At 40.2% G+C, this 25654-nt stretch overlaps 1 protein-coding gene across 12 annotated transcripts in view; it reads left to right on the top strand.

Annotated features, from left to right (window-relative positions):
- The window catches only part of MAST4 (microtubule associated serine/threonine kinase family member 4), a 618443-nt gene that overhangs the window by 474730 nt on the left and 118059 nt on the right, over positions 1-25654 (top strand). For all 12 annotated transcript variants that reach the window (XM_059878864.1, XM_024981445.2, XM_024981444.2 and 9 more), the window contains one exon: positions 20627-20715. In XM_059878864.1, coding sequence (XP_059734847.1) covers positions 20627-20715 — 89 coding nt within the window. The remainder of the gene's footprint in view (positions 1-20626; positions 20716-25654) is intronic.

Here is a 25654-nt window from a genome sequence, read left to right as displayed (position 1 = left end):
CTCCCTGCCCTCGCCCTGTAGGAGCCTCACTCACAGGCTCTCGCATCCTTAGGGAACGGCCACCTGGGGGAAACGTGCCTTCTGGCTCTTCCTGACTTCTACTGCCACTGAATCCAAAACCTGTTAAAGACCTTCTAAGGCATAGGAGCCCACACTGTGAACACAAAGACTTTTTGGAATGAGGGAAAACCTACCTTTCATTCCTCTCCAGTAGAAAGAATACCACTAATTAATATCTCAGTAAATGACCCTGTTATGGGGTACTTTCTCATCACCCTCTACCCCTCGCCATTTCTTCTGGAAATGGTGGTGAGCAGTGTGTTTCAAAGGCTCTGTTTCTGTTTATAACACATACATATTTTTTCCAGATTAAGAGGTTGCAGGGTTTGTAGTTAATTTTTTTGTAAACAAAAGTGCAAGGACACACACGTTTTCCCTGATTCCCACCACTGAGAAGTACTCACCATTATTACTTGTGTACATTTCCTTCCAGTCCATGTTCTTTGCTTTCTGTGTATTTTAAGCATATTTGGTGTCAAGCTTTGGACTCTCCACTTTCCACCATTGTAAGCAAGCATTTTGGAAAAAATATCCCATCTTGTGCTTGTAGCATAGCTTATTTAGCTACTTCATTCGGGGTTTTTAGGCGAATAAGGCTGATCATCAAGACTACATCGTCCTTTGTTCTCTGCCAGCTCAGGAAAAGGTCTAAAAAGACACATGTGTCTGGGGTGGGGGAGGGGAGGTGGTGTCTTGGCTTGGTTAGGAACAAAAAGGAACTTTCACAAAGAGGAGGTAGTTAATTCTAGGTGATTGTTAGGGATCTTAAGAGAGAGGTGAGTGGGTGAGCAGAGAGCCTTTGTTGCAGGTCCCAGTCGCCTGTCAGCCTCAGTCCTTGGACCTTCTTGGGCCATCTTGTCTTCCCTCAATTCTGGACTTTTTGTCTTTCGATGCCAGGCTAGTGTGCCTAGGGCAGAAGTAGGTCCTTATTGTGAGGTGGATTCTTTAAAATAAATATTTCATTTAGTACATAAAAAGCGTTTGGAGGATGGAATGACCCCAAAATGAGCTGTCCTAAGAAAAGCGGCCAACCCTATTTCTATTTCTGAGTCTTATCAATTTTTAAAAAACATTTTTAAAAGGTTAGGGAAGTAGTTTTCTTCATTTCTCTACAAATTGATTAACTCTTTCACATAGTTGAGTTAGAGATTAATCTTGTTGGGCTAAAATCATATGTTACATGAAGAGGTAGAAAACTAATCAAAGTTCTTTTTCTGAAAGGAAGTTTTAACAGTTGAAAAATGACTAATCTCTGAAGCAAGGCGGTAACAATGAGGATTGGGGGATAGAGTTATTTATAATTAATATACCAGTAATTCTTTCTAACTTTGGGGCCAAACTCATTGCCAGTATATTTTTTTTCAGCTAGAACACAAATATTAATTATTGGTTCTACTGGTCTTTACTGCAATAAAATAATTAAGTTTTTTTAATGGAATTATGCTTTGGTTTAACAGCGTATTATGGACACATTACATAATCTTCCTGGGACCTCCCCTAACCACTCATTTCCTATTTTACATTTCTCAATGATAAAGTTGTTGCCATGTTAATAATCTTTACTGTCTCTACTTACTTGAGAAAATGTCTTAAACTAAGTAATAATTTGCCTACCTGGATAACTGAAAGCGTTCTTTAACAGTTGCGTTTCTAATTTAGGTGATTGTATATTTATTTCATTTTGGTCTTTAGTCTTTTTGTTTTTAAACATTGACTGCCTAGTTTCTGTCAAACCTTGGGTAGGCCTTTTTTTTTTTTTTTTTTTTTTGGTTCTTTCAAATACACAATGTCTCCTTGTTAAACAATGGAGCTATTTAAAAACTCAGGGAAATGTCTCCCTCCCCAGATTTCCTGATTGCAAACTTATAAGCACATCTTCTTTGGGGTCCTGGTAATTGTCTTCTCTCGGCCTGGGTCAGAGACTCTAAAAACTCTTGGGGTTTTTGATGCTGTGATCAAACTGTGCGTCAGAAAAACAGGTTGAGTTAAAACAAGAAAATCAAGTGGATGGCGGTGTTGTTGGAGGAGGGGAAGGAGGTAACTTTGTCTTGTGAAACTGGTGATCACCAAGTGCTAGTCCCCAGCGTGCAGAAAGGTGATAGGACCTATTGCTCACCACTCGTCTGCCGCTTAAATATTCTTTTACACTACTGATGCTTTCAGATGCAAAAGGCATAACTCAATGTGTGATTTTTTTTTTAAGTAAAATGAGACACAGTTTTTGTCATTTGAAGAACATCACAGTTTTTATTTATTTTTTAATCAAAGGATAATTGCTTCACAGAATTGTCCTGATTTCTGCCAAACATACAGTTCTGAGGTACTGTCCTTGAGGCTGATTGGCTGATAGTGCAGTGTTTTTGCTCCTTATTCTATAATTGTGTGGGGCTTACCAAGTGGCGCTAGTGGTAAAGAACTCACCTGCCAATGCAACGTAAGAGACTAGGGTTCAGTCCCTGGGTCGGGAAGATCCCCTGGAGAAAGGCATGGCAACCCACTCCAGTATTCATGCCTGGAGAATCCAAAGGACCGGGGAGCCTGGTGGGTTACAGTCCATAGGATCGCAGAGAGTCAGGCTCATCTGAAGTGATTTACATGCACACATATCCTTGGGTGAGTTCATAAACTTTGGGACCTGCTGTACTAAACAGTGTAGCTAATATCTGACATCGAAGCAGAAAACACTCTTGTTATATAAGTGAACCCTACAATTTTATGATTATAATGTAAATGAAAATGTGAGGTGGCCACAAAGTCAAAGGACTGGCTCATTTGGTAGCTATAGGCAGATTTTATTTTCCTGATGATTTAGCTCATTGTTTTCATACGTATGTTTCCCTTTCAATAGGATTGAGGGTCTGTTTAGAAAAAAGGTAAGCATAAGTAGCCAGTGGGAGAGTTCACATTCATTTCTTTCTTAGTGTCAATGATTTGTTTTCAGTAAGTTGAAGTGTCTTAATTCTACTCATGATATGCAATTTAATTTCAGGTGGGCAGGTTACACTGGATCCTTTTCAATATGGAAATGTTACACAGTTGGGTGCCATCTCTCTCTACTTTGAATTTCTCCTTTGAAATGTTTTCCTGTAAAGGTCAGGGATTCCATAACTGTAATAAACTGGAGTCCAGGAACACAGTGAAGAGGATCTCTCTGAGTCACTGCGTGCAGGGAATGCAGCATGAGTTGAAGTGGGATGGCTGGTGAATGTGGTGAAGAGGCGGAGCGCCTGTGTTGTTCTGGAGCTCAGGGCACTTACTAATAAGGGCCAAATTCCAGGCTGGGATGATGAGGTCACCTCTTTGAACACAAGGCTGGCCCTGTGAGAAATAGGTGGCCATGCCCATAAGAGGCAGGATGGTGATTTGAAGGTAGGTGAAGCCAGCAGTAAACTTTTCCTTAGGAAATGACGCTTTCCTGGCGCTCTGCCTTGTCTGAACTCCTGCCATAGTTTTAATGTAATTCACACGATTCACTGAAACCTCTTTCCACAGTCACATTCTCATACATGCTCTCGCAGAGTCTGGGAGGTCTTTGGGAAGCAAGAATGGAGGAAGATGCAGTTAGGAGTTAGGGACTAACAGATACGCACTACTATCTATAAAATGGGTAAGCAGCAAGGACCTACTGTGTAGCACAGGCGCCGATAGTCAATATCTTGTAATAACCTATTAGCACAAAGAATCTGAAAAAGTATATATGTATAAAGTTGGCCAAAGAGTTCATTCGGGTTTTTCCACAAGATGTTATGGGGTTGAATCACTGTGTTGTACGCCTGAAGTTAACACACTTTAATTTTAAAAAATAAAGGAAGATGCCGGACCAAAGGAATGACATCCTGAAAGAATAAGTACAATAGAAGAATCTAAGATTGGGGATCACAGGTTTATAGAAGTCGTAAATATGTACATTTTATAATGTTGAATTTGTTGTATTTTGAGACACATCATTTATAAATCCTTCTTTTTTAAAAAAGCTTATCTCAATATGGTCAATATATGTATGTTTTAGATCTTCTGCTGGCTAAATTCACTTCCTAATGTATATTATAATATCCTCCTTTCCTCTAAGACCAGTACGTACAAAGAGGCTTCACACGACAGCTCCTGATTTCTGTGTTCTCTAATCCTTAAAGGGTCAGATATCTAGACATAGGAAAAAAAAGAAAAAAGCCACGCCATGTTAACAAGGATATGATCCAGAAACTTGGATTTAATTTTAAAGTCTTAACTAAGAAACAGTTTAACAAAAGAATATGAATCACACATGCTTAAACACAAGTCCCTTCCCTAGCTGTGTCTGACTAGACCAGCTGGTTTGAGAAGGGATAAGGAGGAAATGCCTGCTTGAAATGGATAGTCTACGTGCCGGTTCATTCATCCGCGTTCGGATCCTTAAGAATACACTGCGGAGAAAGGAATGTCCAAATCGTGACATCTTACTTGTCTGTCTTCTGTGCGCCTGATAACTGCGTGTACAAATATGTGTGTACGTGTGTGCTCAGTCGTGTCTAGTTCTTTGTGACCCCATGGATTGTAGGCTGCCAGGCTCCTCTGCCCATGGGATTTTCCAGGCAAGAATACTGGAGTGGGTTGCCATTTCCCCCTCTAAGGGATCTTCTCGACGCAGGAATCAAACCCGTGTCTCCTGCCTTGCAGGCAGATTCTTTACCACTGAGCCACCTGGGAAACCCCCATGTACAAATATATCACAGGACACACTGGGGTGTCTGTCCACCTGGGTCAGGCTTTCTGCTCCTAGAAAAACTTCACAATCTGAGTATGAAGCTTATTAACTTGATCTACCTCATCTATCTGACTGCCAGGCTACAGGCTCAAAAACCCAGTTTGCTGGTATCCCAAGAGCAGCCCCATGTCTTTGGTGTGGGTCTGTGGTTACTAAGCTCCCTGCTTTATGTATAGGACCAGAAATGCTGAGACATTAATTTACAGCGAGGACAGATAACTGGTACGGGGTTTAGACTCGTCAAAGTTCTTACTCTTTGCTTTATAGAGATTTTTACAAAATGGCTAAAAGCACAGGCTCTGAAGGCACACTGCCTGGGTTTGGATACCTCTCCTACCACTTGTTAGCTGTGTGGTCTTTGGCAAGTTTCTGAACTTCTCAGTTCTTCAGCTTTCAAGTCTGTGGGATGTGGAGAAATGTAAGTCTTGCCTCAGGATTCTCATGCAGATTAAACGGTTGCTTCTTGTCTTGCATTAAAAGACACTTAGTCTAAATTAGCAGTTGTCATTATTGTTCTTGTTATTCACTTTTGGGCAGACCTCTGCCTGAAGTAGGCAGAAGGTGGCTCGGGGGATATGGTAGCAGAGCAAGGCACATTAGCTGGCTTACAAGATCCATGGCATCGAGCAGAGGTGGATGGATGAACATGATTTTGAGAGTTGATCTGAAATGAAATCTGTGTTGGGTTCAGTCCCTTGCATGCCCTTCGCCTTGAGGGGGCCGATTTGAAGTCCTTGGAGGTACAGTTGACTTGTTCTGCAGTTTTTGTTTTCCTATGTTTCTACAGCTAATCAATCACCCTTCTTATTGTTACATTCTTTCTGTAACTGTGTTAATATTTACATTTATTGTCAAGTCTGCTGCCTTGGAACCAGCCTCTTTAGCTCTTGCATAATTCATTGTATTGATTTTAGAAGTTAATTCTATGGGCAATCTTGTGCATCTTGTTCTCCAGTCCTTGGGGGAAGAGCCTTAATGTAACATTCTATATAGGAAAGCATGTATCCATGAAAGGATGTATTGAAGAAATAAAGACCAAAATGTTTTCTTTCTTTTTTTTTCTTTTAAAACTTTGTATTTTACATTGGAGTGTAGCTGATCAACAGTGTTGTGATAGTTTTAGACGGGCAGCAATGGGACTCAGCCATAGCTATACTTGTAACCATTCTCTCCCAAACTCCCCTTCCATTCAGGCTGTCACATAACATTGCAGAGTTCCCTGTGTTATACAGTAGGACCTTGTTGGTTATCCATTTTAAATGTCACAAAATGTTTTCTTTTGACAGCTTATATTTATGAAGTACTCATTTTGCCAAGCACTCTGATACTTTCTTCACATGCGTTATCTCATTTCATTTCTACTTAACCCTCAGAGGTAGTTCAAATTTTTACCCCTAGTCTACAGATCAGTAAATGACCTCAATTTAAAACCAGCTCTACCAATCAGTGGCAAGTTCTTGTATTTTATAACTGTACTCTCCTAAGAAATAGAAAATCAGTGAAATCGAAAACCGAACTACCTTTTCCTTTGTGGAATGTGTAATACGTAAGACGTAGTTAAATGCATTTCTGTGTCTAATGCAGATATTTCTAACTTTGAGTGTGCCTTGGTTGTGGGAGCCCACATGACCTCCTTTCCTAAGCCTTATTTGCCACAAGTTGGTGGTGCTGCCTTGAAAGTCATTACATCATCTTCCAGAGGTAAAATTCTGTGGCTCAGCCCACAAATTGCAAGAGCAAGGAGACTTCATTCATTACCCAGACTGAGTACTGAGCAATTTAAAGACCAGCATCTTCTGGTATCGTCCCAGCCCTCCTGTCTTTAGATACAGAATTGGTTCCTTGTGGCCAATTTCATCTTTGCAAGATGAGAGACTGAGAAAACATCAGTGGATGCAAATGAGGAAAAGAAAAGGCATCTGTCAAGTTAATTAAAGGAAAACATTCCCTTGACCTCTTGGTTTTTTTTTTTTTTTCTGTGCTTTTCATCAAGTTGGGCTATTCTTTCCTCCTTAGAGATCTGCTCTTCCTTTCATGTTGGCCATGAATAGTAGGGCACTCAACACTTAAGGATGGAAGGAACACGCGACTTATTTTAATATCCATTTGGCAGTTTTCCTGTTGTTTTTCCATTTAGGAAACATTTTCTTCCACTTGTGCCCATTATCACAGCTTTGACATTCCTGTCATTAGCAGAATGTCATTTTGCAAGATTCTGAGTTGGGCACAGCCAGCAACAAAACATACTGAACAGAAAGAGGCTGGCTTTTTGCCACCTGACGTTTCCTCACAGAAAAGCACAAAGTGGAGCTCAGATGTGGGCTTTCCATGTGTGTCTGTTTGTGTTCTGACTGTGGAGGCACAGGAATCAGAGACAGTTCACTTGTGAGCAAAGCATTATGCCAAATTGCTGTAAATGCAAAATGCTTTCCAGTTGGAAGGGCGTTATACAGTCATGCTGTTCATTCTGGGTTTGACATAAATTTCTGTCAAGTGTCATAAAAGGAAATCCAGTGGTTACAGAAGTCAACTCCTCCTCCCTTTTTGTGGGTCAGATTGGAGTGGGGCCAGAATCCTCTGAACCAAAAAGGGGGAACTGATTGTATGGGTCATGTTTAGCTTTGTGGTTAAATTACCCTACGAGAGTGAAACACGGGCTTCGCTGCTGGCTCACATGGTAAAGAATCTGCCGGCAATGCAGGAGACCAGGGTTTGATCCCTGTCAGAAAGATCTCCTAGAGAAGGGAATAGCTACCCACTCCAGTATGCTTGCCTGGAGAATTCCATGGACAGAGAAGCCTGGCAGGCCCCAGTTTATGGGATAGGAAAGAGTTGGATGCTACTTAGTGACCAGCACTTTCACAGTAAAACATATCCACCAAATTCAGTATTTCTAGATGTAGCGAGTTAAACAGATTCAATGTATATATGGAGACCCTGGAGTGGGTAAAATAATAGTGTATCAGTTCGGCTGCTGCATATATGTTCAAGTAAGATTTGAATATAAGAAAATCTTTCAATCCAGATTTATAGAACTGGTGACCATTTCTTTAAAGCCATAAAGCAGGAGGTACTAGGTACAGAGGAAAGAAGTTAATAGTAAAATTTCATTATAGTATTTCCAGAAAGGAGAATGGAACGTTAGATTTAAGCTGTTGTATTTTCTCTGGTTTGGTGTTGCCACCACTTTCTTAATTTTTTTTTTTTTAATGTCTTTGTATAACACTGGCCAACTGAGAAAAATCCAATGCTATTAAATTCATTAAAAGTGATTTTTGTACTTGGCTTTCTGCTGCTTAGTAAATAAAGTGTATCAAGTTGTGACTTTTATCCATGCTGAATATGAAACATGGAAACTTTTAAAAAATGTGTCATGTACATCCCCCATCCCCACAACACAAGAGGTTTAAAGGAACATTAGTTTGTGTTTTGTTTATTTTTCCTTAACTCTCAAACATGTCTGTAGACTTAACTTTGGTCCCTGACCAAAGCTGTCCTGAGAACAACCAAAGGCTTGTGTGTCAGTCTTACAGCTGTTTGTTTTTATGACCCTTTACCCAGTTATAAAATTGGGGCCACCACCTCTGTCCCTCCCCGTGCTGACTCTCATTGCCTCTTTGACAGCCCAGTCAGAGGTCAGCCCAGCCAGGTGATAGCAGCACAGATTAGACCATAATTTTGAATGACTCCAGACAATGTTTGGCCAGATCAACCTTTGGACTCTTTCGTAGACTCTTTGGAGCAGTCTCCCAAGATACAGCACATGCTCTTCAACTCTTGACCTTACCTTTGCAGCATTTTCTCCACACCTTCATCTCAAGTACAGTCTTTAGTGTGTGCCTTTCATGAGGTTTAAGACATTACACTCCGTGTGACTAATCGAAAGTCCAGAATTCATTTCTTCATTGACTGTTCCAGGCTTTAAGTGACTTTGTTCAAATAGATGACCTGCCCTGGTGTCTTAGGATTCCTGGGGGACATGAGTCTAGGTATGTCCTATAACACATCCTGCAGATACATTCCACTGCAAAAATTAACAGGTATTGAGAGTCTTCTCACTTTAATTATTTTTTACTTCTAGCATTTTCAGCAGTTGGACTTCATGTTGCTACCATAAATCCCACATTATTATCAGCTCCTGCTTGACTTTGACCATTATATTATGCCCCCCTCTGAACTCCACCGATTATCCCATTTTGTTTTATTCAGAGTGACATGTATGTAGATTTTCTCAGTAAGATGTTTCACATCATATAAAGCTGTCAGTTCTTTGTGTTTTCTCAGTTATACATGGCCTTGATCAAACTAGTAGAATTAACTGTAATATCATCTTGGATCAGTGTAGTCTTATAGATTAGACTATGTGTGTCCTCCGAGTTAAATTAGAAACTTCTTAAAGGCAGGAACTATATGTAGTTATTCAAAAATATTTACTGAATCTGTATTCAAATCATTTTTATTTTCTGAGTATCCAAAGAGATTTACTATGTATAAAATACAATCTTTGACCTCAAGGAACTTGTCCCCCATCTCTAGACTGTAAGCTCCAGGTGGAATCCCTGGTTATGTTTACTGAATGAATGAGTGACAGCAGAGTGGATGCTCTGCTTGCCAGGGTCACCGGTGCAACATGGTGTGTGTCAGCCCACCCATCCGTCACATGCTGACATGTGACGTCGGAGCTCACCATGTCAGCCACATAGAGTTAGCTGTGTTCATGTATCTTGCTTTGCAGTAGCCACAAAATGGAATAATTAAGACGAAATAGGTTTAAAATGTTTGTGTCAGGCAGATCACTGAATTTAAGGGGTTGTTTAGGGAAGACCTATGAAATGGAGGGACAGTTTGCCCTCCTGAGTATACACTCTAAAATCCTGAGCTGATGGAGGTTTTATCTCACACTTTAGATAGCGGCATATTTTTGTTTGTACATCTCTGCCAGATTCTGCCTAAGAATACAGTTATCTGTGAATCAGTCTTAGCTCTTCTTTTACACTTTAAACACTTTGAGAGTTTTTCTTCATTTTCTTATTTCCCATAGTACTTGGTACATAGGAATAGACATTCCATAAATGTTTATTGCATTGAATAGCATCTTGCCAATATCTATATATTCAGCCATCTCGCTTCTCCTACAAAGATGGAAAGTTGAGCTAGATCTCACCAAGGGCTTATCTTAATGGATTAGATATATTTCTAAGAAGTACTGTATATAGTAACGTATATATATATACACACACACATGTACATATACATACTCCTCTTGAATTTCCTAAGAATTTTTGAAAGCTTCAAGATCTATACCTTCCTCTGGGTATGTAATTAGCCTAAATTTTTTGCTCCTACCTGAAAACTGTATGAGCAGTCATTCATTTCCATGATAATTAATGTCTTTAAAAAGGAGTTTTTCTACTAATGGAAAAGTTAAGTTCAAGTATCAAGCTGATAACATCAGTACTAAGTGTTCATAATAATATACCCCAGAAAATGATAAACTAGGTTATTACACTGATGCCAGTATGCAGAGGCCTGACACTATCTGCTCAGCCATCAGCACAGTGCTGGCTACCTGCTCTTTCTCCAGCATTTCGGAGGCTGTATGAAAGAGTATGGCTCACTCTCATACTTGCATTGAACCTTGGAGGTGATTTTTGGCATGACTTTTTAAAACGAAGTGCTGTATGTTAGAGTCAAGGCATGGAGATGAGAAGGTACTTCTACCCCTGCTCACCTGCTTTCTCGCTGGTCTCCCTCCCTCCTCCTCTGGTTAGAATGATTCTCTGAAAACAAAGATCAGCTGGTGTGCAAAACCTTCTGACAGCTTCCCTTTTCGCCCAGAGTAAAACCCGTCTCAGTCGTGTGGCCTGCGAGCTGCCACAGTGGGCTGCATCCTCTGTCCATTGGCCTCTTTGCTGCTCGTCTCTGAGCAGCTCTGCTCCTCCTCTCTGGCCTGCTAGCTGCTCCTGGAGCCCTGCTGCCTCGGGGCCTTTGCTCTCACTGAATGCTCACTCCCTCATCCTTCTGGTCTTCCTCGAATACCACCTTCCCAGTGCAGCTTTTCCTAACCCCCTGTTTGAAACTGTGATTCCCACGTCCACTGCCGTGTCCTACAGTCTGCATCATTCTTCTCCACCGCCATCTCTCGTACTACAAATACCATCACCGTCTCCAATCCTATTCTGCTAATTTATTGTGTTTATAATCTTCCTCCTCTAGAATGCAGGTCTCTAGAGGACAGCAGTGATATTTGTTTGTTTAGAAGAGATGTTGTTCAGTCGCCAAGTCTTGCCGACTCTTTGTGACCCCGTAAACTGCAGCATGCCAGGCTTCCCTGTGCTTCCCTGTCTCCCAGAGTTTTCCTAAAACTCATGTTCCTCGAGTTGGTGATGCCATCCAACCATCTCATCCTCTCATCACCCCCTTCTTTTCCTGCCCTCAATCTTTCCCAGCATCAGGGTCTTTTCCAGTGAGTTGGCCCTTTGCATCAGGTGGCCAGAGTATTGGAGCTTCAGCTTCAGCATCAGTCCTTCCAGTGAATATTCAGGGTTGATTTCTTTTAGGATTGACTGGTTTGATTTCCTTGCTGTCCAAGAGACTCTCAAGAGTCTTCTCCAACACCATAGTTCAAAAGCATCAATTCTGTAGCGCTCAGCCTTCTTTATGGTCCAACTCTCACATCCATACATGACTACTGGATAAAAACCATAAAAACCATAGACTAGACAGACCTTTGTTGGAAAAGTATCTCTGCTTTTTAATATGCTGTCTAGGTTTGTCATAGCTTTTCTTCCAAGGAGAGCAAACGTCTTTTAATTTTGTGTTTGCAATCACCATCTGCAGTGATTTTGGAGCCCAAAATAGTTTAGAATAGTACCTAGCATGTATTAGGGACTCAAAAAGTAATTTGTTGGATGAATTCATGGAAGCTTGGTTGGAGCCCTAATTTCACAGGGCATAGGGAAGATGTTAACAGTGTCTTAACTTTACCTCAGGCTTCCCTGGTAGTTTAGCTGTTAAAGAATCCGCCTGCAATGCAGGAGACCTTGGTTTGATCCCTGGGTTGGGAAGATCCCCTGGAGAAGGGATAGGCTACCCACTCCAGTATTCTTGGGCTTCCTTGGTAGCTCAGATTGTAAAGTTTCTACCTGCAATGCAGGAAACCCAGGTTCAGTCCCTGGGTTGGGAAGATCCCCTGGAGAAGGGAATGGCTACCCACTCCAGTATTCTTTCCTGGAGAATTCCATGGACAGAGGAACCTGGCAGGCTACAGTCCATGGGGTCACAAAGAGTTAGACATGACTGAGTGACTTTCACTTAACTTTACCTAAATAACAGAGTCTATCACAGAGTCAGGAGTATTAATGCTTTGTTCCCTGTTGCCTTCTCAGGGGGACTAGAGCTTATCCAGCTGGCTGCCAGCTATGGCCTTGTTGTGCTGTCCAGGAAAAGGGGCAGAGCTGTAGACTTGAATCAGCCCAGGGGAAGGGCAGATTGATCTACATATGAGAGACAAAAAGTCATTTCTGGTGAAGACAATAGTATGAAGGCAGACATGGAGAGAAGGGCATGGCAGCATCTGAAGGAATTAAGGATATGAGAGAGAGGTGTCCAAGGGAAATTGTAGGAAGATTTCCTTTCTGTTGCGTGTATGATTTTTCTTTCAAATTTAGTCTCACAGATACTTTTCAAGGCTTTTTTGCAATCAGATTTGCAAATACAGAGAGGCCTAGATACTTAATGTTGCACAAAGAAAAAAAGCTATGTCCATGATATATATAATTTTAGTGCACTTCAGTTCAGTCTCTGAGTTGTGTCCGACTATTTGCGACCCCATGAATCGCAGCACGCCAGGCCTCCCTGTCCATCACCAACTCCCGGAGTTCGCTCATACTCACATCCATTGAGTCAATGATGCCATCCAGCCATCTCATCCTCTGTCGTCCCCTTCTCCTCCTGCCCCCAATCCCTCCCAGCATCAGAGTCTTTTCCAATGAGTCAATTCTTTGCATGAGGTGGCCAAAGTACTGGAGTTTCAGCTTTAGCATCATTCCTTCCAAAGAACTCCCAGGACTGATCTCCTTTAGAATGGACTGGTTGGAATCTCTTTGCAGTCCAAGGGACTCTCAAGAGTCTTCTCCAACACCACAGTTCAAAAGCATCAGTTCTTCAGCGCTCAGCTTTCTTCACAGTCCAACTCTCACATCCATACATGACCACTGGAAAAACCATAGCCTTGACTAGACGGACCTTTGTTGGCAAAGTAATGTCTCTGGTTTTGAATATGCTATCTAGGTTGGTCATAACTTTCCTTCCAAAGAGTAAGCGTCTTTTAATTTCATGGCTGCAATCACCATCTGCAGTGATTTTGGAGCCCAGAAAAACAAGGTCTGACAATGTTTCCACTGTTTCCCCATCTATTTGCCATGAAGTGATGGGACCAGATGCCATGATCTTAGTTTTCTGAATGTTGAGCTTTAAGCCAACTTTTTCACTCTCCTCTTTCACTTTCATCAAGAGGCTTTGTAGTTCCTCTTCACTTTCTGCCATAAGGGGGGTGTCATCTGCATATCTGAGGTTATTGACATTTCTCCCAGCAATCTTAAGAATCTTAAAATCTGCTTCAAATGAATAAAAAAAGCATGAATTAAACCCATCTTTATGTTGCTGTAAAATCTTGAAAATATTATGTTGAGTGAAAAAATTAAGTTATAGAATATCTATAATATATAGTTTGTGCTAAAGTACCGTTTATCCAAAAAGTCAGAAATGTGACGGTCATACAAATATAAAATAAATGTGTTGAGGATTTCATTTGCTTATTAATGAAGACAACAGTAAGAGATCTTGAAAACCATATATATATATGTGAATAAATATGTTAAATATATGTATGACATTATATATATATTTAATAAAAATGATGAAATTAAATTTGACAGCAAATATAAAACTAGCTAATATTTTGTAAGACAATGAAATTAAATGTTTGAAGTTACTTTTTTTATGAATGGATATTAACTGTATTTGTACTAGACAAAGTTCATTTATGTGTAGTAAATGAATTTACTAGATATTTTATGGTCTAGTAATGTGAACAAGAATCACTTGTGTTACTGCTCATTTTCTCTGACTGAACTCCAACCCCTACAGTGTTTTAAGGTAGCCTAGTCACTAGAAGGAAATGGCACCCCACTCCAGTGTTCTTGCTTGGAGAGTCCCAGGAATGGGGGAGCCTGATGGCCTGCCGTCTATGGGGTCGCACAGAGTCGGACACGACTGAAGCGACTTAGCAGCAGCAGCAGCAGTCACTAGAAAGACAGTGAAAGGTATACACCTGAGAGAACCAGATAATCTCTTGGGGGTTCATTGCACAAAGCCCTCCTGGCTACTGAAAGGAAAGCCATTCATCTCTTTTGCACAATTCCAAGTCTTGGTCAGTTTTTCCTGATGCATGGCACCAGTACTGAAAATACAGACACATACACAATTGTTGTTATGCTAAGTCACTTCAGTCATGTCCGACTCTGTGCGACCCCATAGACGGCAGCCCACCAGGCTCCGCCGTCCCTGGGATTCTCCAGGCAAGAACACTGGAGTGGGTTGCCATTTCCTTCTCCAATACATGAAAGTGAAAAGTGAAAGTGAAGTCTCTCAGTCGTGTCTGACTCTTAGCGACCCCATGGATTGCAGCCTACCAGGCTCCTCCGTCCGTGGGATTTTCCAAGCAAGAGTACTGGAGTGGGGTGCCATTGCCTTGGGTATTTGTATATGTATATGAGTATATCAAGAATGGATGGGAAAGCTACCAGCCACAATTCTTTTAGAATTGCCTGGTTGGGGAGTGGAAAATGTTTGTTCGTTTGGATGTTTTGGATGGCAAAATGTACATTTCCTTCTATATCTTTAGTATATATACATGTAACATTTACTAAATCCTAGGAATAAATATCACAAAATGATAGCATTGATATTCCAGGTGGTAGGAAGTGTTTGGTTATTTTTTTTTGTATTTTTGATACTTTTAAAATTTCATAAACCAAACAAAAATAGGTAATGACGCCTCTGATCTGGTCCAGCCCCTTCATTGTAAAGATGAGGAAACGGAAGCTTGCCTGTTTTATAACATGTTTTCAGCAGTGGCACATTAACTGGATAATTTCTGCCCTCTGATCACACCCAGTTTTCCTCTGCTTCTGCCTTCCTCTTTGTTTAAAGAGTATTCGGTGTCAGATTCTATTAAGGTATCAGAATATAGTTAACAGATGTTCACGTTCAGTACAGCTTTGGTCTATAATTGGCCTCCTGTACAAATTTATCAAATTTCCCATCGAGATGAATTAATAAATTATAGCCTAGCTGTTCTGAATTCCTGGGGCCCTTCCGTCTCCTGCCCCACAGCCGTGGTCAGTCCTCTGTCTTACTGAGTGGTGACCTCTCATGTCAGCGGCGACCGTTGGAAATGACTGCCTGTTGGGGTTTCGCTTCCTCAGCTTGTCTCGCCGCCATTAGACACAATCAGCATTCATGTCCCCAGATGATTGTAATTCAAAATTAAGCATCATTTCAGCCACTCAGAGCTGTTGCAGAAGGCCACAGCCTGGTGGGCCTCACAGCTTTTACAGCCCTGTCAGAGGATAATTAACTGGTCCATCTGCCAGGAGAGATGTGACAGATTGAGGTGTGAGACGTGTACAGGTCCCTCCAAAGCCTTCATAGGGAGCTCTGAGCAGGACAGTCTAGGCAGCAACAGAATATGGGTCCTCTGGACCAAAAGTCCATCAGCGCTTTCCCCTTCCGTCAGGTGGTAGCTCACGGTTCTTTGTCCCTCACTCTGAGTTAGGCCTGACTTACACAACAGAATACATGGTTTTGTCTCTCCATGTTCCTGACAAATGAAGGCGCTGTTGGTAGGCACGGGAGGATTGAGGAGCTCCTTGTGAAACTGCCCTGGTGAGCTCAGGGAGCACCCTGTGTGATCCGCAGGTCACCTGCTTTAGCCAAAACACCGTGCTGACAAAGGAAATACTTCCCGGTGGTGGCCTCCCGTCACGCTCAAGAGTCTCCACCTGGGTGCTCGTCCAGCTGTGACAGTCTTCTCACAGAGCTTGTGTCCCCACCCGACTTGCCTCCCAGCCCGCAGGGGCTAGACGGTCCTGCTCACTTGGAAATACAGTCATCACCTTTCCACCTTCCGTTCTTCTCAGATCCCAGGTTCCTGGTCAGCAGTGATTGTAGCTTGGGCGTGCGTGTGTGTGTGTGTGTGTGTGTGTGTGTGTGTGTGTGTTGTCTGTCAGTAGGCGGGTCTTTCCAGGGAGGAACCAGAGGAATGAGGAATAAGGAAGGCTCACTTGGCACCATCAGCCTCTGTTGTAGTCCACTGTTTACCTTTCCTGTTGTCTCAAGTTGTATAGGGTTGTCTTCTCGGGCTACATTCAGATTTTGCAAGTAAAGAATCTGTGCCATTGTGTCACCTTGCCAGATGAGAGGGCAAACTGAGCATGTTGTCCATAGGCCATGCCCCATGCCTGGTTTTCAGCTGGGCATCCTGAGGAGAAGCAGGCACTCTGTGGGCATTGGCTGTTCCTGGGTTTGGCATTAAGAACCAAGCACCGTCAGGGTGGATGACTTCCATTTCTTCTTAAAGAATGAAATACAGAGATTGTATTTGGGGAATGGATGGCTGGAACTTGAATTCATAATGGTTCTTTAGTTTCACTTTTGCAATCAAATACCTTTAAGATTCCTAAGTCTGAACTGGACTTTACAAGCTCAAGCGGTTAGAGGAAGGTAAATTTTCAGTTAAGATATTCCTGCTGCAGTAGGAATGATGTTCCTATTGTACCTGGTAGGATGGCACCTATTTTTCCCACCTTGACAGGGCTTGAGAAAAAGCAAGGGTGGTTCAACTTGGTTGTGCTGCTGAAAGGAAAGGGACCTTGATTTGGCTCAAGTGGCGATGTCTCCACTGCTTCATCACTTTATGGGTTAGATGAGCATGATGTGGTCACCAGCTCCAGGGCAGCCTGCCTCACACTGCTAGCCATGAGCTCCTCCCTTTCATCAGGAAAAGAGTGTGATGCCTGGATAAGTAAATAATGACAACAGAGATCAGTTCAGCATTTTGCACCAGTGTCATTATTAACGCGGGTAGTGCCAGGTGCTGTGGCAATCTAGGTAGTCAATATTCAGGTCCGTCCACTAGGCGTGCTCTTGTTTTGGGGTTAAAGGCAGATTTTAATTCATTTATTTTGAATCAGGTGCTTAGAATAATAAGTGACTCTCAGAGAGATACCAGAAGTAGGTGACAATGAGATTGGATGACCACCCTCCTCTCCAGCTTTGAAAAGTTAGGTACAGAATACCTCAACAGGGTCCAGTATTTTTAAAGTATATACACACACCCACACTTAATATATGGAGAAGGAAATGGCAGCCCACTCCAGTATTCTTGCCTGGAGAATCCCATGGACAGAGGAGCCTGTAGGAGACTACAGTCTGTGGGGGTCACAAGAGTCGGACATGACTAAACAACCACCACCACACATACACTTAATATATACCTATATTTGAGATATAGGCCTGGGTTAGATTCCTGGGTCAGAAAGATCTCCTGGAGAAGGGAATGGCAACCCACTCCATTATCTTTGCCTGGAAAATTCCATGGGCAGAGAAACCTGGTGGGCTACAGTCCATGGGATCTCAAAGAGTCAGACATGACTGAGCGACTAATACTTTCATATATATGTGTGTGTGTGTGTGTGTGTGTGTGTGTGTATAATCTCAAGATCTAGGTGCTTTAAGGTTAAATATAATATAAAATATGCCTCTTTACCCTTAAAAATATTAGCAACAAATAAGTTCATTTGAGAGGCCAAGACCCTATTTTGTGAGTGTAGAGATGTGTGTACATATCTAAATTTCTGCTTTGACCTGTATCTTGTAAAGTCTAGTTTTGCCATGCTGAGGAACTTTTCATGTTTAAAAGCTTCATGTTTGATTTTGAGAGGTTCAAAAATTTTACTTCTCTCTCTAGCTTCATGCTAAAGATCAATATAGAGGTTAGAGAAGACAACCTTAGTTTTGATTGTTCATCACATTAGTCAATAAGATATGCCTCAACTATTTAAGGATTTGTGTAACACAAATTCTGAGGCAACTTGTTTTTAACTTCCTCTAACTTGCTCTTGTGTTATTAGGTAAAGAATCCTATTTTTCTTCATCCTTAATTACATTCACAATCATCAATTTGTAAAGATTACAAATCTTTTTAGACAATGGGCAAACGTGGGATGAATGTAATATAAACGTTGTTCTTGTTTTTATATTTTATGTTGTTACATTGACCACACAAGTGGATTGTTGCTATTGTTCAGTCGTTAAATTATGTCTGACTCTTTGCAACCCCAAGGAGTGTAGCACACCAGGCTCCTCTGCCTTCCACTATCTCCGAGAGTTTGCTCAAATTCATATCCACTGAGTCAGTGACGCTATCTAACCATTTCATCCTCTACCGCCTCCTTCTCATTTGCCTCCAGTCTTTCCCAGCACCAGGGTCTTTTCCAGTGAGTCAGGTCTTCGCATCAAATGATCAAAGTACGCTTCAGCTTCAGCATCAGTCCTTCCAATGAATATTCAGGGTTGATTTCCCTTAGTATTGACTGGTTTGAGGAGAAACCAGTAGATGGCATCATTTTAGTCAGACATTTCTTTTTGAGATTTTTTTTTTGAAATCACATTTTTGAAATCAGTACTTTTTCAATATCCATTTATTCTGGTAGACTTTAAATAACTGATATAATTGTGGGAATTTTTGTTTGTGTTCTTCCTTGTTTTAGATACAAATTGTTGGCTACTTTCTTGCTGTGGTACTGGACTAGTTATACCCTATATATGTCTTAGGAAAATTTAATTAAAATATTTTTAAGAAATATCATTTTCTAAATTTTAAGTCAGCATACTTCACTAATATCCCTATGTAAGTATTCACTAGATTACTGTTTCTGTTGATATATCGATATCAGTAGATATCAATTGATAGATATTTCTTATTCATTTAATTTATATGTGTATAAATTAATAATTGAATGTCAATAGAAAATTTACATAAATGATTTAGATAAAATACTAGATGTAAAAAATACTACATATCCATTTTTGTGCCTGTGTTTTAGCCAGTTTGCTCAAATTAGCAAATGACTTTGGTGAGAGTTCCAGGATATAGATCTGTTGTTTATAATTTCTTTTATTAACATCAGCAAGTTGGTATATTTAATATTCCTATATTAACATGAAAGATATTAATTTGAATTAACATAAAATACAGTGTATAAAATATTTCTTTAAAAAAGAAGCACATGATTTGACTTGATTATGAATTTATTAATAGGTCAAATAATGATTCTTGATAGATGAGTTGATAATACCACATTCCACCTTCATAATTAAGTATCAAGGGTCCATTCTTATGCAACAACTTCTTTAAGGCTGAGTAAACATGATCTTTATTAAACACATAGATAATGCTAAGGGCTGTTGATTGCTCCAGTAAGGAAAGTAAAATGATGTAGCCTGACCTTAAGAAATTATAAATATGAGAATGTTGACAAATGATAATAGGTAGCAAACATCTAAAACAGAGGATTGGTTCCCCAAGTCAATATTATGGAAAGAAATTTGGTTTGGTTTTGAAATGTGTTATTCAAAAGTATTTAGAAATGTTCCTTTCATATATTTTATACAAACTCTCAAATATGTCCACCATATGTTACTTAAAAGTAGGTGAAAATTCCTGTTTAAAGAGTACTGTAACAGAGATATATTCTGAATTAAGAAGAAATTACAATAAATCTGTAATGGTGGTTAAGGGCAGCTCTAGTGTAGGAGGATGGAATTACAGTGAACCTTATAAGTGAATTCAATGAGGTAACCTGCTGGTTTTTATTATCCTTTTCTAACCATGGTTATGATGTAGCAGTCTGTGCTGCAGAAAAGCAAAGGAAAGTGAGATAATATCCACTTCATCATCAACCATTGTGTTATGCTTTAAGGCTTGTGAAAGCTTGGAGTCAAATTAACCATTTTATAACTTTCTAGTAGCAGAAACAGGAAAAAAATAGTTGCCCTGTAGTTGTTGCCCTGTGCATATATGTAGCAATTTATTTCTACTCACTGGGTACCAGGATAAAAAGCAGTAGGTAATGTGCCTATGAGAAAAGGGCTTCATTGTTATTTTAATACAAACTGGAATCTGTTATTATGATTTCAAAAATATGTTAATAAGGAATTTGAGTGCGATATGAAGATGAAAAATGAATGAGTAGTGAAATATTGTACATGTATCTTAGGCATCAGCTGTTTTATTGACAAAAGGCACAAGTATGAAATTTGTCTAAATAATTAGATTTTTAATTAGTGGCTCATTGTAAGATTAATGTCACTGCGCTTCATTGCATGTAATTTTGTATTAGAAATTTCATGTCAACAAAGATGCTACCTGTGGTTTGCTGATTTGAATCCTTATCACTTGTGTGTATGGCATGTTACCTATGTGCAGTCAAGAGCCAAAAGAAGGCATTTGATTATAATTTCACTAGTGGTGAAGAATATTGATTGTGTTATATATGATATGAATATATTATGTTTTCTACTATTCAGGAAACAACCACCTTTCAAATATTAGTGACTGTATATTGCAAAAATTTTAGAAGTAACATGAACAGATAGATTGTTCAGTCTAAGCTATGTCTACTTTGAATGTACTTGAACACTATGGATGCTAGGTTCTCTTGTTTTTTTAAACCATTTTTCCTTTCCTTTTGACAGTTGCCGAACCAGCAACCGGAAAAGCTTGATAGGCAATGGACCATCCCCAGCATTGCCTCGGCCCCACTCACCTCTTTCTGCTCATGCAGGTAATAAATTACTTTGAGTTCTGTTTTACTTATTCTTGTAGATTTTTTTTTTCTTGCTAGTTTTTAAAAGCTGGGCATTTTGAAATTTAGATGTGTCTCCACACCTTATAATCTTGGTTTCTCTATTGCTTTATCCCTAAGTCGTTCTTTTTGAGAACTCAGTCCATCCTCTCTTTGAGCACGTGAACTCTGAAAGCCAGAATTCCTTTTTATTCCTCACGAGGTCTTATTTCAGTTGTTGTTGTTTTTTTCCATGTCTGAATTTGTGATGATGCAAGTCATGCTTCTATGTTAGGATTTCCTTTTGGACATATAACCATGATAATTCACATGCAGTGGATTAGTGTTAAGAACTGTAGAAAAAAAAAATAGTTTTCTTTCTCCCCGCCTAGCTTCTCCACTGGGAACCCCGGTAACCAGAGACGAATTACAAAAGAAAAGCATATATTTTATGGAGCATTCATAAGGAAATGAAAATCCAAAGAAACAGTTGAATTAGATTGTTTTTACAGTTTTGATCAAGAATGGGGAGTCATGCAAATATGTATAGCACAAAGGTGGCCTAATCTTAGTAAGCTGGGGAAAACTCATCAAGACATGTTCGTTCAGATTCTTCTATGTCCCTTGTCTTCAGAGATAAGAAGGCTCCTTTCCTCCAGGTGTGGAGAGTGTACCTCTCACATGAAGGTTTTATGACCTGCTTATGGGGCAAGACAGAAAGCCCTTCCTCTATACGTTATTCCTCATATCTCTTCACCTTAAAATATTCAGTGTGTCAGTGTTCCATATTTTGGGGTCTCAAGTCTTAAAGTGTGTCAGAACTATTCAGCATTTTTCTCCCTAAAATTGAACTTACCTGTTATATACATTAGTTATCACAAACAATGATGCTCTGAGTCTAGAACATGTCTCTTATATGTGGGCAAGAGTTTAAAGTCTTACCTTCCAGTGGTATATAAAACTTACCTTTACATCTAGACCCATTGCAGGCGCAAAGAAGATCCAAAAGATGAGACTTTTGGCCTCAAGAGCTAATTAGAAGCACGGTAGAGCCACATTACAAAAACTATCCAATAAAGACTGCTTTTTATTTTTTAAAAAATTCTGTCCAAGGTGGTACAAAAGGGTTAATTCCAAGCAGGAGAGTTTGGGAGCTATTGAAAGAGCCACTTGCACATGATGTTGAACAGTGAGCAAGACTTGGGGAATTCTAGTGTGTGGTTAGAGTGTGGGATGTATGTGCTTGATTGTATGGGAATGTAAAGGTGAAAAGAGATATGAGAATCAAAAAAGGGGAATGAATTTTGACTTGGAGTGCCTTTCAGAGATTTTGTGGAGGATCTGTAGGAAGGTGTACTCAAGATTATGGAGGATGTTGGGTTAAAAGGATAAGTGATTAAGCCCTACCTCTGATATACTCTTATGGAAACTCTCACATATAGGTTTTCAGACAGTGTTGATTTTATATTTAAACTAGGGTATGATTGCCCCCTAGAAAGCAGTCCTTTTGCTCAGTGGGGATCTCCAGTTGAGAGTGGAAGTTATCTAAACATGTTTGGGGATGAAACAGGAGAGAGAAAGAGGCAGGTAGATGGCCCTTTGGAATTAAGTTTTATTTTCCTCATACATAACAGATGGTAAAGTTAAAAAAGCAAAAGATAAGTTCATAAAATTATGATACTGTGTGCAGTAAAACTACTCATGTCCAGAAATACTGCTGCTGCTAAGTCACTTCAGTCGTGTCCGACTCTGTGCGACCCCAGAGACGGCAGCCCACCCGTCCCTGGGATTCTCCAGGCAAGAACACTACTCCTAGACAAAACTTTATAGAAATTCCTACATATATATGCAAGAAGACATGTTCTAGACTACTCATAGAAATGTTACTTGTCGTAGCTAAACATTTAAAGGAATGCAACCCAAATGTCTGTCAGTTAGAAAATGGGTAAATGAACTGGGGCATAGTTATCCACAAAGCATTGTATACATAGTAAACAAATGAACCAGCACTCAAAGACGGTGTTGGGCATAAAAGCTAGTTGTGAAAGAATCATACTTAAACCCTACCTATAACGTTACCATGATGCTACATGCAATGTTTTCTTTAGAGATACACACGTGCACACACACACACACACATAAATGTGTATCTGTGTATATACATTTGTGGGCTTCCCAGGTGGCTCAGTGGTAAAGAGTCTGACTGCCAGTGCAGGAGACCTGGGTTCAATCCCTGGGTCAGAAAGATCCCCTGCAGAAGGAAATGGCAACCTACTCCAGTATTCTTACCTGGGAAATCCCATGGACAGAGGAGCCTGGCGGGCTACAGTCCATGGGGTCACAAAGAGTTGGACATGACTTAGCGACTAAACAACAACAGCAACAAATACACATTTGTAATAAGAGTCTAAAGGAAAATACAGTCGTCTGAAAGACCCATTTCGTGGTAGCAGTTACATTTGAGAAGGTGTGAGGAGGTGTAATTGTGGAGAGGAGTAAGCAGTTGCTAATATGTTTCCAAAGCTGAATGGTGAGTACACAACTATTTATATTGTTACTTTTATACTTTGGAGATTTATATTGTATTATTGTCATTTTAGTGAAAGCTGACCAGAGGGTCAAGCAAGATCAAATACTTTACTTAAGGGCTGAAACGATCCCTTTGTTTTATCTTTTTTATTCCTCTATCAGAGTGCCACCAGTATATACTAGGTTCTAAGTACATGATAAATTTTATTTCTTTTATATAGTTCAGCTATGATTTAAAACATTTAGTCCTGCTTCTCTTTGTAGTGTTCTGTATTGATTGCATGATACTGTTGTGCCCATTGATTAGGCTTTTATTGCCATGATTCTCTTCAGTTCTGATATTGAGATTAAAGAATATGCAGTAAGACTTTAATGATCCTTTTAATTATTTTTCTTTTCTGTATGGAGAATTCTTTCCCCTTCAAAGCATAGTTTTGTATTTAATCAGAGGAATAATGGGCAAAGACAATCCTGTTTTTCAGGTTCCAAGAGACTTTTTCTTTATGTTACAGAGGCAACAGGTTGTTATTCACTCAGAAACTGTAGAGAAATCTCAGACTTTTTGTGAGAAATGGCATTTATCACAGTCTGGTAGGTTCCTATTTCTCTATAAAAAAGAAGAAAAGGTAGATTAAGCAGAGGACCCATCCTCTCATCTTGATAGCGTGAAATGCCTTCTTACTCGCTGTGCTTCTCACCTCTTCCTGTTGCTACATTCCCTCCTATGTATGGTCCGCAGACACCAGGGGACACTTCCTGGATGTCCCCGTGAAAAACGAGAAATAAAAGTAAGTGCCACTCTCAGTGCTTAGTCACCCAGTAGGTACACTTTCTATTTTTCTGAGATGAGCATTATGTGTCAGGCCATTCATCACTGACACAGGGATTTATGCCTGTCAAATGAATCGGTAGAAATGAAAACATTAATTTATTTGTGTAGATGTGTCAGTAATGCATGAGAAGGTGATGGCACCCCACTCCAGTACTCTTTCCTGGAAAATCGCATGGACGGAGGAGCCTGGAGGGCTGCAGTCCATGGGGTCGCAAAGAGTCGGACACGACTGAGTGACTTCACTTTCACTTTTCACTTTCATGTATTGGAGAAGGAAATGGCAACCCACTCCAGTGTTCTTGCCTGGAGAATCCCAGGGACGGGGGAGCCTGGTGGGCTGCCGTCTATGGGGTCGCACAGAGTCAGACTCGACTGAAGTGACTTACAAGCAGCGGTAGCAGTCAGTAATGCCCTGAGGAAGAAGAGATACTGGCATTGTGTTCTGGAGCTTATCTCTGCAGACAAAATAGTGTTTGTTGACAGATAGGGATTCCTAAAAGAACTATGATCAGGACAGTCCCATTAAAAGAAAAAAGAAAGGTAAAAATCACAAGTTTCCAATGCTAAGTGTGAAATTTAATGCAGAAGCCTCAAAGGAAAAGGCTAGTATGTCTCTCCCGAATTGAAAAGTTTTGTATAACAAACAAAATCAAAAGAAAACAAAGTGTGAAAAATATTTTTAAGCCCGTAACTGAGAGACATCTGATTGCCTTAATATACGAAGAGCTTGTGTAAATTGATATGGAAGTGTTGAATGTACCAGGAGAAAAGTGATCAAAAGATGTAAAAAGGTATGTCACAGGAAAAAAAATTAAATTGGCCAACAAAAATGTGTGAAATGATGATTCATTTCTATTATAAGAGAAATATGAACCAGAATAATGAGACTGTATTGTTCACCTAGCATACTGTCAAAAATTTCCTAACACTGATAGAATTCGATGATAGCAAGGTTGTGGAGAAGCAGCCGCTCTCATCTCACTTAGGTGTTGATGTGAAGGCACAGCACTTTTAGTTAGATTATAATATTGGTTAAAACTTCAACTACATTTACCCTTTGGCAAATCCATCTCTAGGAATTTATTTTATTGATATCTCACACAGTAACAGAAAAGAGTAAATCTAGGAAAATCCCATGGACAGAAGAGCCTGGTGGGCTGCAGTCCATGGGGTCGTGAAGAGTCGGACACGACTGAGTGACTTCACTTTCACTTTTCACTTTCATGCATTGGAGAAGGAAATAGCAACCCACTCCAGTGTTCTTGCCTGGAGAATCCCAGGGACGGCGGGGCCTGGTGGGCTGCCGTCTATGGGGTTGCACAGAGTTGGACACAACTGAAGCAACTTAGCAGCAGCAGCAGCAGCAGCAGCATTGCTTATAACTAGCAAATGGAAAACTAAGTTGTTACCACTTTATCTTTTATTTATTTAGTATACCCTTTATTTATTAAGTGTATCCTTTATTTATTTAGTGTACCTTTTATTTATTAAGCATCAGGTTTAGTAGAAAATAATACAGGTATATAACCCAAGATTTCATGTTTGTTACAAAGAATGAGGTGGGGGCTTTTATATTCT

This window comes from Bos taurus, chromosome 20 (genome assembly GCF_002263795.3).
Source record: "Bos taurus isolate L1 Dominette 01449 registration number 42190680 breed Hereford chromosome 20, ARS-UCD2.0, whole genome shotgun sequence".
Lineage (NCBI taxonomy): Eukaryota > Metazoa > Chordata > Mammalia > Artiodactyla > Bovidae > Bos > Bos taurus.
This window is presented reverse-complemented; position numbering and strand designations above follow the sequence as displayed.